Here is a 15338-nt window from a genome sequence, read left to right as displayed (position 1 = left end):
AATAATAATAAGGGGGCTCAGCCCGAGGCTATGCATTTTACTGTTCTGTACCCTTCCTCTTCTGCTCCTACTTGTGCTCAGGATGGTAGTTCTTTTGAATTGCTTCCTGCAAAAAGTTTGGTAGCTGCTCGAGTCCAGCCTCAGTCATTTAATATGTCTGAATAGGCAAAGAGTAAGAAGGGTCCTGTTTTGCCTTCAGGTCTTGGGTCTCTTGATGAGGTTATGGAGGAGAATGTGGGTTGGTCTGTTGTTACTAATAAGAGGAATAAGAAGTTTGGGAGTTCTATGGGGTTGGCTGCTGCTGCTTCTTTTGAAGACAGTGAGGTCACTCAAGCCAAGAGGCAGAGTGTACTTGAGAGTCATTCTAAGGAACAGCTCTCTTGTAGTACTATGAAGGTGGAGGCCAGGATGGAATACACTGAGGATACTATCACAGGGAAGGCTGTTAGGGAGGAGGTGTTAGGTGAAGGGGAGGATGTGGATGGGGTGGCCACTAAGGTGGCTTTATTTTCTCAGAAAGGGACTGGTAGGGGTTCCAAGGCAAGTTTGAGAGGGAGGGTACCCTCTAGAGTGTTATCCTCATGAATTTGGGTAGTTGGAATGTTAGGGGATTGAACAATCCCTCAAGAATAAGAGATGTTAAGGATCTCATTAGTTCTAAGCAATTAAGTTTGTTGGGTTTGGTTGAGACTAGAGTACAAGAGAAGAATAAAGTGAAGGTGCAGAGAAGTATAAATCCTTTTTGGTCTTTTTTAGATAACTATGAGAATGATGAGGGTGGGAGAATTTGGGTGGGTTGGGATCCTAGGTTACTGGATGTCCAATTGTTGTTTACATCTGATCAAATTCTTGCTGTCTATGTGACTTTTGTGGATGGTGCTGAATGTTTAGTGGCTGTGGTTTATGGTAGGAATTCCAGGGACTTGAGGAAGACCTTATGGAGGGACATGAGGGATTTATGTGCTTCCTATGAGGTTCCTTGGATGTTCGTGGGGGATTTTAACTCCATTTTGAAGAGTGAGGAGAAGATGGGAGGGAAGCCTGTGAGGTTGTCTCAGTGTGAGGACATGAGGGATTGCTTCCAGGATGCTGGGTTGTTTGACTGTTCTTCTGTTGGGGCTCTTTTTACTTGGTTCAATGGCCAGGAGGGGGAGGAGGCTATTTGGGCTAAGGTGCTGTTTGTTTTTTTATTTTTTCAGATCTGAAATCTGAATTGGGACCAATTCAGATTTCAGATGTTTGTTTTCTTAATTTAAGACAATCTGAACATTTGGCTGAATTTTATACATGTCTGAATGGGCTGAAAAAGACCCCATAAATTTCAGACTTCAAAACAAGTCTGAAATAAAAGTTCAATTTCTGAAATGTGTCAAATGTCACTTATGCCCCCATGAATAAATTTTTTTTCTCTCTGGTTAGAAAGTTCACAGCCAAAACAACCACCACCTGCACCACACTGCCACAACCTGCTCCACCACTGCCACCACCTGCACCACCACCACCAGCACCACCAGTGCCACCACAACACCACCACAATGAGCACCACCACAACACCACCACCACCAGCACAACCACAACACCACCAACAGAATACAAACCACCACTATCCACAACACCACCAGCACAGACAACAAACCACCATCGGAAACCCAAGGCAAACCACCATGGGAAACCCAAGGTAAACCACCACTATCCACAACACCACCAGCACAGACAACAAACCACCATCGGAAACCCAAGGCAAACCACCATGGGAAACCCAAGGTAAACCACCACCAACACCAAGTTCTGGTTTTAAAAAATAGAAAGAGGGGTAGATGAAACAGTTAGAAAACAATAGTTACCTTACCCACATAAAACCCCAACTACAGTTCACCTCGTCTTCATCAATGGGCATCCAAACCCCGATACCATCAAGTGATAGATAGAGAGGGAGAAAGAGGAAGAGTGAAATTTTTAGAGTGAGATGAAAAAATGATGGAACCATCAACTTTGACAACATTAGCCGATTCTGATTAAGATGATCGGAGATCTGATTGTTGAAGCTTGTGAAGATTAGGGTTTTTCCAGTGGGCGATCATGCTATTGATATGACTGTTAGCGTAGAGAGAAATCGTTTTGCAAGAGATAGAGCTCAGATTTTCAGACATAAAAAAAAAACAAACAACACCTAAGTTAGACAGAGTGGCTATTAACATTGAATGGATTGAGTTGTTTCCTGGCTCCATGGTGGTGTTTGATATTTCAAGAACTTCTGATCACTCTCCTGTTATTGTTAGCCTTGAGATGCTGGTGGTAAGGGGCAGGAGACCTTTTAAATTCTTCAATTGTCGGGGAGGAACCTGGTTTTTTGGACATGGTGGAGGAAGTGTGGAAGAACCAAGTTAAAGGCAATGCTATGTATAGGCTGGTGTCAAAACTTAAGGCTGTGAAGGGGGGTATAGCCAAGTGGAAGAAGGGCAAATTCAATCATTTTAATGAGCAGGTGGTGGAGGCAAAGGTTGAGATGGAAAGGGCCCAAGAAGATTTGAAGTTGAATCCTGCTGATCCTGTTATGAGACAGGTTAAAAGGAGGGTTGTGGAGAGTTATACTCATAAGGTTTGTGCTGAAACATCTATGTTGAGGCAGCAATCTAGAGTTAAGTGGCTCACTTTAGATGATGGTAATAATAAGTTCTTCCATAGCATTATTAAGGAGAGAAAGGCTAGGAACTCTGTTAGGCAGGTGATGGGAGAAGATGGGGTTATGGTTGAGGAGCAGGTTATTGAAGAGTGTGTAAAGTTCTATGAGAGAATGCTTGGGACTGCAGAGGGGCATGAAGAGGAAGATGCTATCTTAGACTCCTTTCATTTTCAGCATCCTTTGGGCAATGAGGAATGCTCTGCTTTAATCCAACCAGTTGGTAGAGACGAGATTGTTGCCTTGTCTACTATAGGGTCTGAGAAAGCTCCAGGGCCTGATGGTTTCTCTTCCTTCTTCTTTAAGAGCTGTTGGAGCATAGTTGGAGATGATTTTGTGGCAGCCATCCAAAACTTTTTCAAGTCAGGAAGAATGCTTAGGGAGGTAAACTCTACTCTTGTTTCACATGTTCCTAAGGTTCCTAATGCTTTTATTAGGGGATTTTAGGCCAATCTCTTGCTGTAATGTTGTTTAATGCATTTCTAAGATCCTGACAGAGAGGTTGAAGATGGTGATTTTTTCTTCGGTGAGTGAGAACCAATCAGCCTTTATTTCTGGTAGAAGGATTCAGGATAACATCATGATGGCTCATGAAATAGTTAGAAACTATAATTATAAGTCTGGTTTGGCTAGATGTGCAGTGAAGATTGATCTGAGGAAAGCTTATGACATTGTGAGATACTCTATAGTGGTGAATGGGGGTGCTTATGGGTACTTCAAAGGTGGCAGGGTTTGAGACAAGGGGATCCAATATCTCCTTACCTCTTTGTTATGGTGATGGAGGTTTTTTCTGCTTTGATTCTCAAGGAGGAGGGAGAGGGTCATTTTCACTTACACCCTAGATGCAAGAAGCCTAAGGTCACACATTTGTGTTTTGCTGATGATCTTATGGTTTTCTTTAGAGGGGATGAAGCCTCTGCCTATGTATGCTCTGAACAGGGTTTTGACTTGCTTAAAGAAGGGTACTGGATTGGGGGTCAATTGTGAGAAGAGCTCTATGTTTTGGGCTGGTCCAGAGAATGAAGATATGGCTTAAATTCAGCAAGTATTGGGGTTTGCTTGGGATTCTCTTCCTATTAGATACCTTGGGCTTCCTCTTGTGTCTACTAGGTTATCTTATAATGATTGTGCTCCTCTCATTGAGCAAATTCAAGGGAGAGTGCAGTCTTGAAAAGCAAGGTATCTTTCTTTTGCTGGTTGATTAAGGCTGTGTTATGTGGGGTAATGGTGTATTGGACCACTGTCTTTGTTTTGCCAAAGAGGGTGTTTAAAGAGGTCAATTCTATCTTTTTTAGATTCCTATGGTGTGGGGTGGATATGGGTGTTAAGAGGCCTGCTGCTAAGAGGGACATTGACATTCATTCCCCAAGAATGTAACTTCTCCCTGGTCTTAAATCTTTGGAAAAGTAACAAATTATAATTGGAGCAGTGTGCTCTGGGCGATTTTTTTAGGGTTTTTCTTGCTTGCACGTTTTTCAAAGTTCTGATCTGGTTTCTGTGTTTTTTAATCCGAAATCTCCAACAAGTTTGGAGATCCTTCTCGGTTAATGGTGTTAATGAAGGATGTTGGTGCGGTGGGAGAAGGAAAATACCTCTCGGCTGCACCATTACCAAGTAGTGAAGATGAAATGGAGGCAGAAACAACAGGTCAGTCGGTCTTAGGGGAAGTTCTTGAGAAGAATGATGAAAACCTTTCCACGAAAATAGATGGTATCATCTTCAAAGCAATGACAAAGGATCCAATGAATGGTTCTGATTCTCATGTTCAAAAGAACACAATACCTATTCGGCCAGCAGCAAGGTTCAACAAAGGCAATTCAAATTTAGCTGAAAACATCCGAAACAACTTGTTATCGGGTTCTCTTCGCAATCAAATGAGAAGTGATGATCAGCAGGTTAACCCCAGCCCTCTCCATGTTCCATTGACGAGCACCAACAGGAATAATGAAGCTCCGGCAAGGCAGCAACAACCTGCAACCATGATCCCACGTGAATCAGAAATTAGGGTTTCGGTTGAAACCTCAAATGCTGCTGGGCCGGTCCTTCACGCTGGGCCAACTTGGGGTGCCTCTAACAACTCAAATTGGACAGCATTATTCAACTCGCAACCAGATTCTAACATCGCTGATTTGAGGTACATTCCACCTATAGAAAGAGATGGCCGTGTGATAGGAAAAGTTAAAGTTTCTGATTTTGCAAATGAAATTAAGTCGTTTGACAACATCCTCATGGGTAGTTTTGTTGGAGAAAGACTAGCTTATGGACTGGTTTATAGTGTACTAACGAAAAAATGGAATTCGAAAGGTAACATGAAACTCACGGTGCACGGAAACTCAGCTTATGTCATTCACTTCTCATCTTCCGAAGATAGAAGACGAGCGATGGAATTTGAGCCAATCTTTATTGCTGGTCGGTTATTTGTAGTACGACCATGGCGTCTCAATGTAGAAAAGGAGCTTCAAGAAATGAGGACCATACCAATCTGGATTACTTTGCGAAACATTCCCGTCTTTCTCTTTAATTCTAGTGGTATTTCACATATTGCAAGTGTGTTGGGTGTACCCTTGATGCAGGAAAGCTTAACTAAAACAAGGGAGCGGATGACGTTTGCTCGTGTTTGTGTGGAAGTAAGGGCAGATAAAGAGTTACCAGATGAAATAAATATGTGTGTTGAAGATGGAGATTCCGAACATATGGTTACGATCCAAGTTGAGTATTCTTGGAAGCCGGCTAAGTGTGGAGTGTGTACAGTGTTTGGGCACGATGAGAAAACATGTCCCAAGCAACTGAAATGTAGTGTTGACACAAACACAAAAGTTAATGAGAATAGGCAATCTGTTAGTGCTCGAAAGGTGGATAATAATGTGAATTCTCGTCTAGGCACGAAAAAGCAAGATTTGAATCATCAAAGCACTAATGCTACTGGGAGGAACACCAACAACCAATCTGGTCGAAATCATGGTGCTGGTCGACAAGAAGGGGGCAGAAAACGTCCAGCCATGGTTAACACTCGGGACATAAATAAACAAAGCTCGGAGGAGGGACAAGAGAGGGACGGTGGCTGGTTAGTGGTTCAGTCGAAAGCGAGTAACTTTGCGGTTGGAGTAGGCCATTTTGATAAACCAGACCACCAACGTCGTAAGATAGCAAAAAGAAATGTCTCACCACATAGTCAACCTAAGCAACCCAATCCCCATTCAGGTAACTCTTTCTCGATTTTGTCTAACTCAGGTGATCTTCTTTAGGAGGGTCCTAGCCGAGTGTCAGAGGGGGAGGCATCGGGAAAGGACCATAATTACCATGAGGAAGAAAGCCATTTGATGCATGACACTCAAACAGAATCAGCCCTTACTTTGAGTGATACGAGATTAGAGAGTAATTTGAAGACCTCCACGGAGGTCGAAACAGCCCCCTCCACAGTTTAATGATTAATCTCGCATGTTGGAATGTGAGAGGTCTTAATGACCCTCTCCGTACGAAGAGTGTTAGAGATTTTGTGAGATTGAACCGTATTGGGTTGTGTGGTTTTTTGGAAACTCATGTCCAAGAAAGGAATAAGACTCGTATTCAGCGTAGTCTTAATTCTAACTGGACCTTTATTGATAATTACGTGGCTGTTCCGAATGGACGGATTTGGATTGGATGGGACCCGAGTAGGGTTGATTTCACTGTGTCTCATGTTGGAGGACAAGTAATTTCAGGTGGAGTTCGGTTTCCAGATGGTTCGGGTTTTCTTTTGGCAGTGGTGTTGTTCCTCGCCGGGAACTCTGGAGGGACCTTGAGTTTCTTATGATGGGTTCTGAGGCCCCGTGGCTAGTGCTAGGTGACTTTAACACCACGATGCTGGCCAATGAGAAGAGAGGCGGTAATAACTCACCATCTCAGGGCTCCAATGAGATGTTTGACTGTGTTACCGACTTGGGCCTGTTCGATTGCCCGTTTACAGGCTGTTTCTATACATGGTCCAATAGGCAGATGGGGGTTGCTAACGTTAGTTCCAAGATTATCGGGCTCTCATTAATAGTGGTTGGTTGTCCTGCTTCCCTCTAGCTAAAGCAGACTTCCCACCGCCTGGGGATTCAGATCACTCTCCGATCATTATACCACTTGCTGCACCCAACATACACCGGCGTACTCCATTTAGGTTTTTTAATGCCTGGACGGAGGACCCCACATTTCGAGCCCTAGTTGCTGATGTATGGAAGGTGTCAGTACGGGGTAACCCGATGTTTCGTATGGTGACTAAACTCAAAGCTTTGAAGGCTCGATTGAATGAATGGAAGAAAGATCGGTTCAATGGGGTGACGAACCAGGTAACCATTAACCGGAATTTTTTACATTCAGTGCAGGTCCGATTGCAGGGAGATCCAGCAAACCCGGTATTACGGAGGCAAGAGAGAGTAGCTACTGAAAACTATAGTAATGTTGTTCGGGCAGAAACAGCAATGCTCCGTCAACGTGCTAAAGTTGAATGGCTCACTCTCGATGACAACAATACAGCTTATTTCCATAACTCTATTAAGGAGCGGAAGTCTCGGAACACTATCACTCGACTCAGTAGAGAGGATGGTTCGGTGGCTGAGGATCAAGTGGAAATAGCTAATATGTGTGTGGATTTCTATCGGGACTTATTCGGGCGAGATGAGGAGGATAATGAAGCATCAGAGCACATATCCAATATGGAGTTCTCACGACCGCTGACGGAAGCTGAAGGAGCTCTTCTTATCATGAGGGTGACTAGAGATGAAATATATGCTGCTCTGCAAACTATTGGTTCTGATCGATCGCCGGGGCCGGACGGGTTCTCTTCCCATTTTTTTAAGGCGTGTTGGTCGATTGTGGGAGACGATTTTGTGGAGGCCATTCAGAATTTCTTCAGCTCTGGAAAACTTCTCAAAGAGGTAAATTCTACTTTCGTGACTCTTATTCCTAAGATCGATAATGCTTCTTCAGTTTCAGACTTTAGACCTATATCTTGTTGTAATGTGTTGTATAAATGAATTACCAAGATACTGACTATTAGACTGAAAGGATTAATTTATTCGATGATTAGTCCGAACCAGTCAGCCTTTATCTCTGGCCGTACCATTCAGGACAATATCATGCTAGCCCATGAGATTGTCCGGAACTATCATCGACCTGATGGTCCAGCTCGGTGTACGGTCAAGATTGACCTTAAGAAGGCGTATGATACAGTCCGTTGGTCTTCACTATTCTCAGTCCTTGGAAAGTTCCATTTCCCAAGGATATTTATAGAATGGATACGGGCTTGTGTCACTACGTCTAAGTTCTCTATTTTGGTCAATGGTGAAGCCCATGGTTATTTTGATGGGAAACGGGGTTTACGGCAAGGCTGTCCGATATCTCCATATCTGTTTGTTTTAATGATGGAGGTATTCGCGGTTCTGATTGATCGAGAGGAAAGGGCAGGTCGGTTTTTGCTACACCCTAAGTGTCTAGTCCCGAAGGTTACTCACCTCTGTTTTGCAGACGATCTCATGGTCTTTTTTCGAGGAGACATGGGTTCGGCCCAATCCCTAAAAGGTGTGCTAACTGGCTTTCATCGGGCGACGGGGTTGCAGGCCAACGTGCCTAAGAGTACTATCTTCTTTGCTGGTCTTTCGGCTCAAGGTCAGAGTGATATCACCACCATCCTGGAATTCGGTACTGGTTCTCTGCCTATTCGATACTTGGGACTACCCCTCATATCATCTCGTCTTACCTATAGTCATTGCATACCGCTGATAGATAAAATCAAGGGACGAATCCAATCTTGGAAGAGTCGCTTTTTATCGTTTGCGGGGCGTGTTCTTCTCATTAAGGTGGTTTTGAACAGTATGTTACTATATTGGGCAGCGGTGTTTGTTATTCCCAAAAGGGTCATGAACGGCATCAACTCCATCTTTAGTAAGTTCCTTTGGTCAGGTGCTGATATGGGGTGTAAGAGAGCTCCTATTGGCTGGGAAAGCCTTTGTTACCCGATTGATGAAGGGGGCCTCGGATTTCGTAATATCGAGGTGTTGTTTGAGGCGTCTAACCTTCGCCATATATGGGATCTGGTTAGTGGTAAGACTTTGTGGGCTGATTGGGTGAGAAATAATCTCATCAAAGATCAACACTTCTGGACTTTATCGGCTTCGAGTAGAAGTTCTTGGTGTTGGCGTCGGATTCTAGCCAGCAGACCGATGGCCCTTCGACTCATTTGCACTTCTTTGGGAGATGGTCATGATACCAAATTCTGGACTGATGTATGGCATCCTCGTGGTCTTCTGTTTGATGCTTTTGAGGAGACACATAGATACGACTCTTACCTTCATTTAGATGCCCGGGTTTCTCAAGTTATCGGGTTTTCAGGCTGGGTTTTCCCTATACATGTGGCAGCTATGTTAGGGAATATTGAGGTCGAGGCTAGAGAGGTGGTGGTAGATAGTACTCTTAGAGATGAGGTGATCTGGACGCCTAGCCAGAATGGAGAGTTTACTCTCAAAGAGACGTATGAAGCTATTCGACCTAGGGGAACTCGATTGAGCTGGATTTCATTAGTATGGTCACCGGGTGGTATACCAAAACATTGCTTCATCACGTGGCTTGCCTTCCGACAACGCCTCAAAACCAGATCGCTCCTGGCTAGTTGGGGTATGGCTATAGACACTTCTTGTGTATTCTGTGGGGGAGACGAAGAAACGGTTTTCCACTTATTCTTTGGTTGTCCGGTTACAAAGATTATATGGGAATCGTTATTACTCAAGATGGGATATCAGAGAGTATGTGCTGCAGATTGGGAAGGGGAGCTACAGTGGTGTATTAATCACTTTGGTGGGCTTTCTATTGCTGCCCGAGTGGGCCGTATGCTTCTAAATGCCTATGTTTATCATATTTGGAAGGAGCGGAATAATAGGGTATTTAGAAGTAATGTCATGTCACCGGAGCTGATTATCCACACTATTTGTGATGAAGTGAGGATCAAGCTGAATACTGTTACCAAACGGTTTGAAGATACGGAGGAGAATCGGAGAACCATCGAGCCTGGAATCTTACTATCTCTCTCCAGAAGCCGGTTTACACTTTATGCAAATGGACTCGGCCGATGGCTGGGAGATATATGATTAATACAGATGGTGCACTTAACGAGGTGGATGCTGGGTATGGAGCTATTATTCAAGACTCAGAGGGGACTGTTGTGAGAGCAGCTACAGGTCAGGTTGATGGACAGACTATTTTCATACACGAGCTACAGGGTGTTGAGTTGATATTGGAGTTAGCACTTAGTGCCGGATTGCAGGAAGTTGAACTTGGTCTTGACTCGATGAATATCAAGTTACTTCTTGCAAAACCACATCAGAAATTACCATGGAGGGCGAGGCGTTTGTGGAGGAGGGTTCAAAGGCTCCGGAGTCAATTTCGGAGTTTTCGTGTCTTTCATGTCTATAGAGAAGCCAATCAGGCTGCAGATTTCCTGTCGAAGATGAAGCTTGGACCGGGGGTGACTCACTTGAATATTAGTCAACTTCCGGTGGAATTAGTCAATATCATTAATGCGGACTCTAGAGGTACAGTGAGAATGAGGAAAGGGTGGGGCTAATGAGATGATGTAATTTGACTTCCTTGCTGTTTTTTGATTTTTTTTTTATTTCTTATTTCTTTGTACTCGTTTCGGGCTTCTCCCGCTTATCAAAAAAAAAAAAAAAAGCAGTATGGACTGTTAGCAAGAATGGTGACTTTAATTTGAAGGACACTTATGAGTTTGTTAGACATAAGGGTGATAAGGTGGATTGGCATAACTTAGTGTGGTCTAGCATGGCTATTCCTAAACATTCCTTTATTACTTGGGTTGCTATGCAAAGGGGTTTGAAGACCACCATGAAGCTCAACTCCTGGGGTTTCTATGTTCCTAAAAGATGTTTTCTGTGTGGGTTAGTAGATGAAACTAATTTCCACTTACTCTTTGAGTGTTCTTATTCAGTTGAGGTGTGGAGAGACCTGTTGGGGTTGTTGGGGCTGAGGCCTAGCTTATTTCTTGATTGGGACAGTGCCATGAGATGGTGTTTAACTCATTTTAGGGGTGATAAATTTGTGCATAAAGTGAGTTGTATGGGTTTTACCTCTTTTATATACCATGTGTGGAGGGAAAGAAATTTGAGAGCCTTCCAACAGGTTAGTAGGGGTGCAGATACTATCTTTGCTATTATCAGGTAGGAGATTGTGATTAAAGTGCAGGCATGGTGTGGGATAATTGAAGCTATACCAGAAAACACTAATCTCTTACTTAGATTGAACATTACTAAGCATATGGTGTCTAAATGTGTGAAGGGGTTGAAATGGAAGGCTCCTACTGCAGGTTCAGTATTGATTGTCATCCAATCTGAGGGGTCGAAATTAAGGTAAACCCCTAAAACAACATATGGAATGACGTTTTAAGACATATGAAACATAGTGGATGACAAAACTCACAATTCGTGCGAAAAAGTTCGTGTCACAGTTTGGTGCAGTTTTTTTTTTTTTGCAAAGAAGTTTGGTGCAGTTTCTTGTTACTTGCGTTTCGTTTCCAATCTGAGGGGTCGAAATTAAGGTAAAACCCAAAAAAATCATATAGAATTGAGTTTTAAGACATATGAGGGATGGAGTTTTTTTTTAATAATGATAAGCGGGAGAAGCCCGAACCGAATACAAAGAAATAGGAAGTCACATAACAGCAAAGAAATCAAAATTACATCATTTCATTAGCCCCACCCTTTCATTAGCCCCACCCTTTCCTCATTCTCCAAATTACATCATTTCATTAGCCCCACAAAGAAATAATTACTTTTTGACCTCCAGTTTAACTTTTCTAAAAGTCAAATAGTCCATCCTTTAACCTTAGTCTTTTATTTCTCTTGCTGAAAACATAGGATGTTACAATCCTCCCCCCTTAAAGAAATTTCGTCCCGAAATTTGGATCAACTCGCTTTGTTTTGCCCTGTCCCTTCGACCAACTCTGAATTTGAGAGAACCTGTCCCATTTCGAAAATCATATACTCACTGTATCTAACAAAAATCAATCTGGCTAAACTCTATAAACAAACTAGATCCAATCCATCATATCCCAAACTCTTCTACATAACCACACTAACTTAAGAATATCCAATAACAATAACTATCCTTCATATGTAGAGATAAAGAAAAATGAAGACCTCTATAATCTATATATAAGAATAAGTTCTCGTTGATCCCATATCCTCAAAGAAAATACCATTCTCGATAATATAAGAAAATACCGTTGTCCATAGTACAAGAAAATAAAGAATGAAGACCTCCATAATCTATCTATAAGTATAAGTTGTCGTTGATCTCACATCCTCAGAAAATATCGTTCTCAATAATATAAGAAATACCGTTGATTCGATAAAATAAGAAAATAAAGACATCTATAATAAATTCAAGTCGACGTTGGCGTTGACACTATAATCTCAAGAAAAATATAGTTGTTGTCGATAAGATGATAAAATGAAAATAGAAGACCGCTATAATATCTATACAAGTCTTAGATAAACCAATCCTCGAAAAAATTCTACAATAACTTAAGAACCCCCGATACTACTAATACCCAACACTAACTCGATCCATATAACCTCTAATATCGAATCATTCCGTCAACCCGATAAAATTCAGACCCATATTTATCTGTAATCAAACTGAAACATTACACGTACGAAACAACCTGATCAAAGTCAATCTTAACTGTCTCTGAATGATCTCATCGAAGCTCATAATTGAAGGAATGTGTATAACTACCATGAGATCTACAATACCAAGTCTGACTCATGTCCTCATCTACTATTTGTCTTAGATACTTCCACAACATCGATATGTCGACTTACCAAAAATTTATCTCTGAAACCTCTTAACCCTTGACTGTCCTCCCATAACATCTTGTACAACATTGCAAGAAATCTACAACAATCTTAAACCATCCGTCGAGTCTTCCTTTAGCGAGTAAAACGAATTAAGAAACGAAAACCAAAAGAAACAATTACATATATAGCGTCTTTTATTCTTAGTCAATGATCTAAACTATACACGACTCTATCGGGTACCATAACTAACTGCTCTGATATAGGTCACCAGAACTAACTGCTCTGATACCAACTGTGACGCCCCGTGTCCCAAAATAGACACGACCACGCCCCGGCAATTCACAGACGAGACATAAATCCGGCATAGTCTCCTCTGTAAATCGAACCGGTCGCACCTGTAAAACCTGTCATGCAAACCATACATTCGCATACACAAAGAGATAAACTATCGAGCGGAAGCTAAACAAACTCAACTCAGTTTCGGGTCGAAACCCGAACCACAAACATACAAACGCCTCATACAACACCGATACAACTTATAAACAACTCTAAGTTTTACGTATATACATATTAGAGTTTGGTTTCTGCGATAAATACATAACTTGAAAATAACGAAAAATCATATAAAACGACATAACCCTGCTAGCCTCGTCAGACAAGATCACCGGCTAGAATACACACTCCGCCTCGACGTTACAACCAGTTCCCATATATACTATATACAAAAGCATTTTCCTTAATCTAGCAAGCAATAGCAGTGATTAGCTGCCCACCCATGGTGCGCTCCCAATAAGAGGAGAGTTCCTCAGGGGAGCCTAGAGTGCATTAGATAATACCAGCCCATTTAGGCACTAGCTAATGCACTACGTCTTCTCGAGAAAGAGACTTACCCCTAGCCGGTAAGTCCCTCTCCCACTAAGGGACTCCGCAATCATTGAAGAGTTTACCTCATGATACATATATACCTTAAGTATCTAAATACGTTTTTTTGATCACCGAGTTCGAATAAGAGAGCCGTCCCCCAATTACCATGGAAGGACCTGAACCTCATTCTCTTCGGTACCCTGTCATGCATCTAATGCGATCTTTCAAAATCAGTTTCATTCATATATCAAAACCAATATTCTCATTCGATTCATTATCTTATCAAACACGGAAGTGGAACAACCAAGAGTCATATCGCCACAAAGCAGAGGGATTCCCAATCAATGTCACCTCCCAGACGAGCGGTCAGGTGTACGTCCCTGAGCCTCGAACTGGAGGCACGAGCACCAATGGCCAGCAAGTGAAGCACTCTACTCCCACAGGTCTCATGACTAGTGTCGCCCACCTCACCGGTCTCACACGGTTCACACCCGTGTCCACATGTCATCCTACCCTCAATGGCTACGTGCCCGTAGGTTGACATAATCCGCAGTCGGGTACATACAAGAAAATCCCAAGTAGTTCGCAATCACAGTAAAAACAGTTCGAACGCATTTCTCATATCTCAGTAAAAATATTCAACCATATTCCAGTTCATCATTTAAAATCGAGTTTCATGCTCCCTAAACTCTAGTTATAATGGCGCGTATACAACTATAGAATCTAGCATATTCGTTATCTATAAAACCATGCTGGATAAAGGATTTAGAACCCCTACCTCAGTCCTTGCATCACCAAACCTCCCGCCTACCAGACGACCAAATTCCTCCTCATTCGCACACTCTGGGATAAGGAAGAATAACCAAAACCGAAAGAAACATTAGGTTCTTATACTAAGAACCTTCGTAAATAAAAAGAATCATTAAAACAAAATCATGAAAACTTAAAAGCAAAGTCGCTAACTTCGGAAGACTTCAAGTATCTATAGAATCGATCTCTAACTTCGCACCTATGTCTCCTCAATATCGGAAATGCCTACGAACCAATCAACCAACTTCCCATAAATTTTATTTCTCATTTTAGAGTATCCATAAGCTGACAAATCATATAATGAACCCCATAGTATAAATCTATAACTGAAATTGTCCATTTATATGAAATAGGACAAAATTCGGGTAACTATTTCTATTCCAATTCATTTCCAAACTATTCCAAATCTGAAATTCGAGTCGTAAAATAATTTGACAGCACCTCGTCTATATATGGTCACCCCAAAATAGTCCATAACATTCTAAACATGATCCTGAACATAAATCATTAGAAGAAATCGAATAATAACTGTCTAAATAGCTCCATATTTCGATCCCAAATGAAATTAGTACAACTATATAGTTATCGAAATAACCATCAAATTTGGACGAAATTGAAAATTCCAAACCGCTACATATGTAGAACAAGTCGAATAGGATTACCTGGAACAAGTTTCGTTGAATTCCGACGAACCACCGCGAAAGAATCGACCAAAGAAGTCAGAACCACTAAATTTTCTAAACACCTCACGGCCAATTTATTTTGGTCTCATCCTTCTCTGGTTTTGGTGGGTTTAAAAGGGGTAAAGGAATGCTTTCAAGTGGGGTTTAAAATGGGGATAAGGAAAGGCTTTTCAAGTGGGGTCAGGTGCTAGGGACGTGGGGGTGTAAATGGGTTTGGTGAACATGTGTCAAAATTTTAAGTGGCCATGTGACAAAACTTACGTTTCAGTCCCTAGGTTTTTACATACCATAACAATATCCCCTCCACATTTATATCTTACTAATTCCACCCATAATAATTACTTTTTGACCCTCAGTTTAACTTTTCTAAAAGTCAAATAGTCCATCCTTTAACCTTAGTCTTTTATTTCTCTTGCTGAAAACATGGGATGTTACAATAAGCAAGTCTCTCACCCACACAACTGCCAA

The 15338-nt window shown here is 42.0% G+C and overlaps 1 protein-coding gene and 1 long non-coding RNA gene across 2 annotated transcripts; one reads left to right on the top strand and one right to left on the bottom strand.

Annotated features, from left to right (window-relative positions):
• Positions 1–581: 581 nt before the first annotated feature.
• On the top strand, positions 582–3716 carry LOC147557396 (uncharacterized). The gene is made up of 4 exons (XM_086658841.1): positions 582–1177; positions 2407–3064; positions 3168–3402; positions 3583–3716. Exons 1-4 carry the CDS (start codon positions 582–584, stop codon positions 3714–3716), a joined length of 1623 nt encoding a protein of 540 aa, XP_086514967.1.
• Positions 3717–11290: 7574 nt separating this feature from the next.
• On the bottom strand, positions 11291–15053 carry LOC147557395 (uncharacterized). The gene is made up of 2 exons (XR_015234016.1): positions 14850–15053; positions 11291–14220 (listed from the first exon to the last, which is right to left on the bottom strand). It is a non-coding gene; the product is annotated as an uncharacterized LOC147557395 (long non-coding RNA).
• Between the last annotated feature and the right edge of the window lie 285 nt (positions 15054–15338).

Source organism: Eschscholzia californica, unplaced genomic scaffold, assembly GCF_041429995.1.
Source record: "Eschscholzia californica isolate CP2 unplaced genomic scaffold, dmEscCali1.0.p SCAF_2, whole genome shotgun sequence".
In the NCBI taxonomy this organism is placed as follows: domain Eukaryota; kingdom Viridiplantae; phylum Streptophyta; class Magnoliopsida; order Ranunculales; family Papaveraceae; genus Eschscholzia; species Eschscholzia californica.
This window is presented reverse-complemented; position numbering and strand designations above follow the sequence as displayed.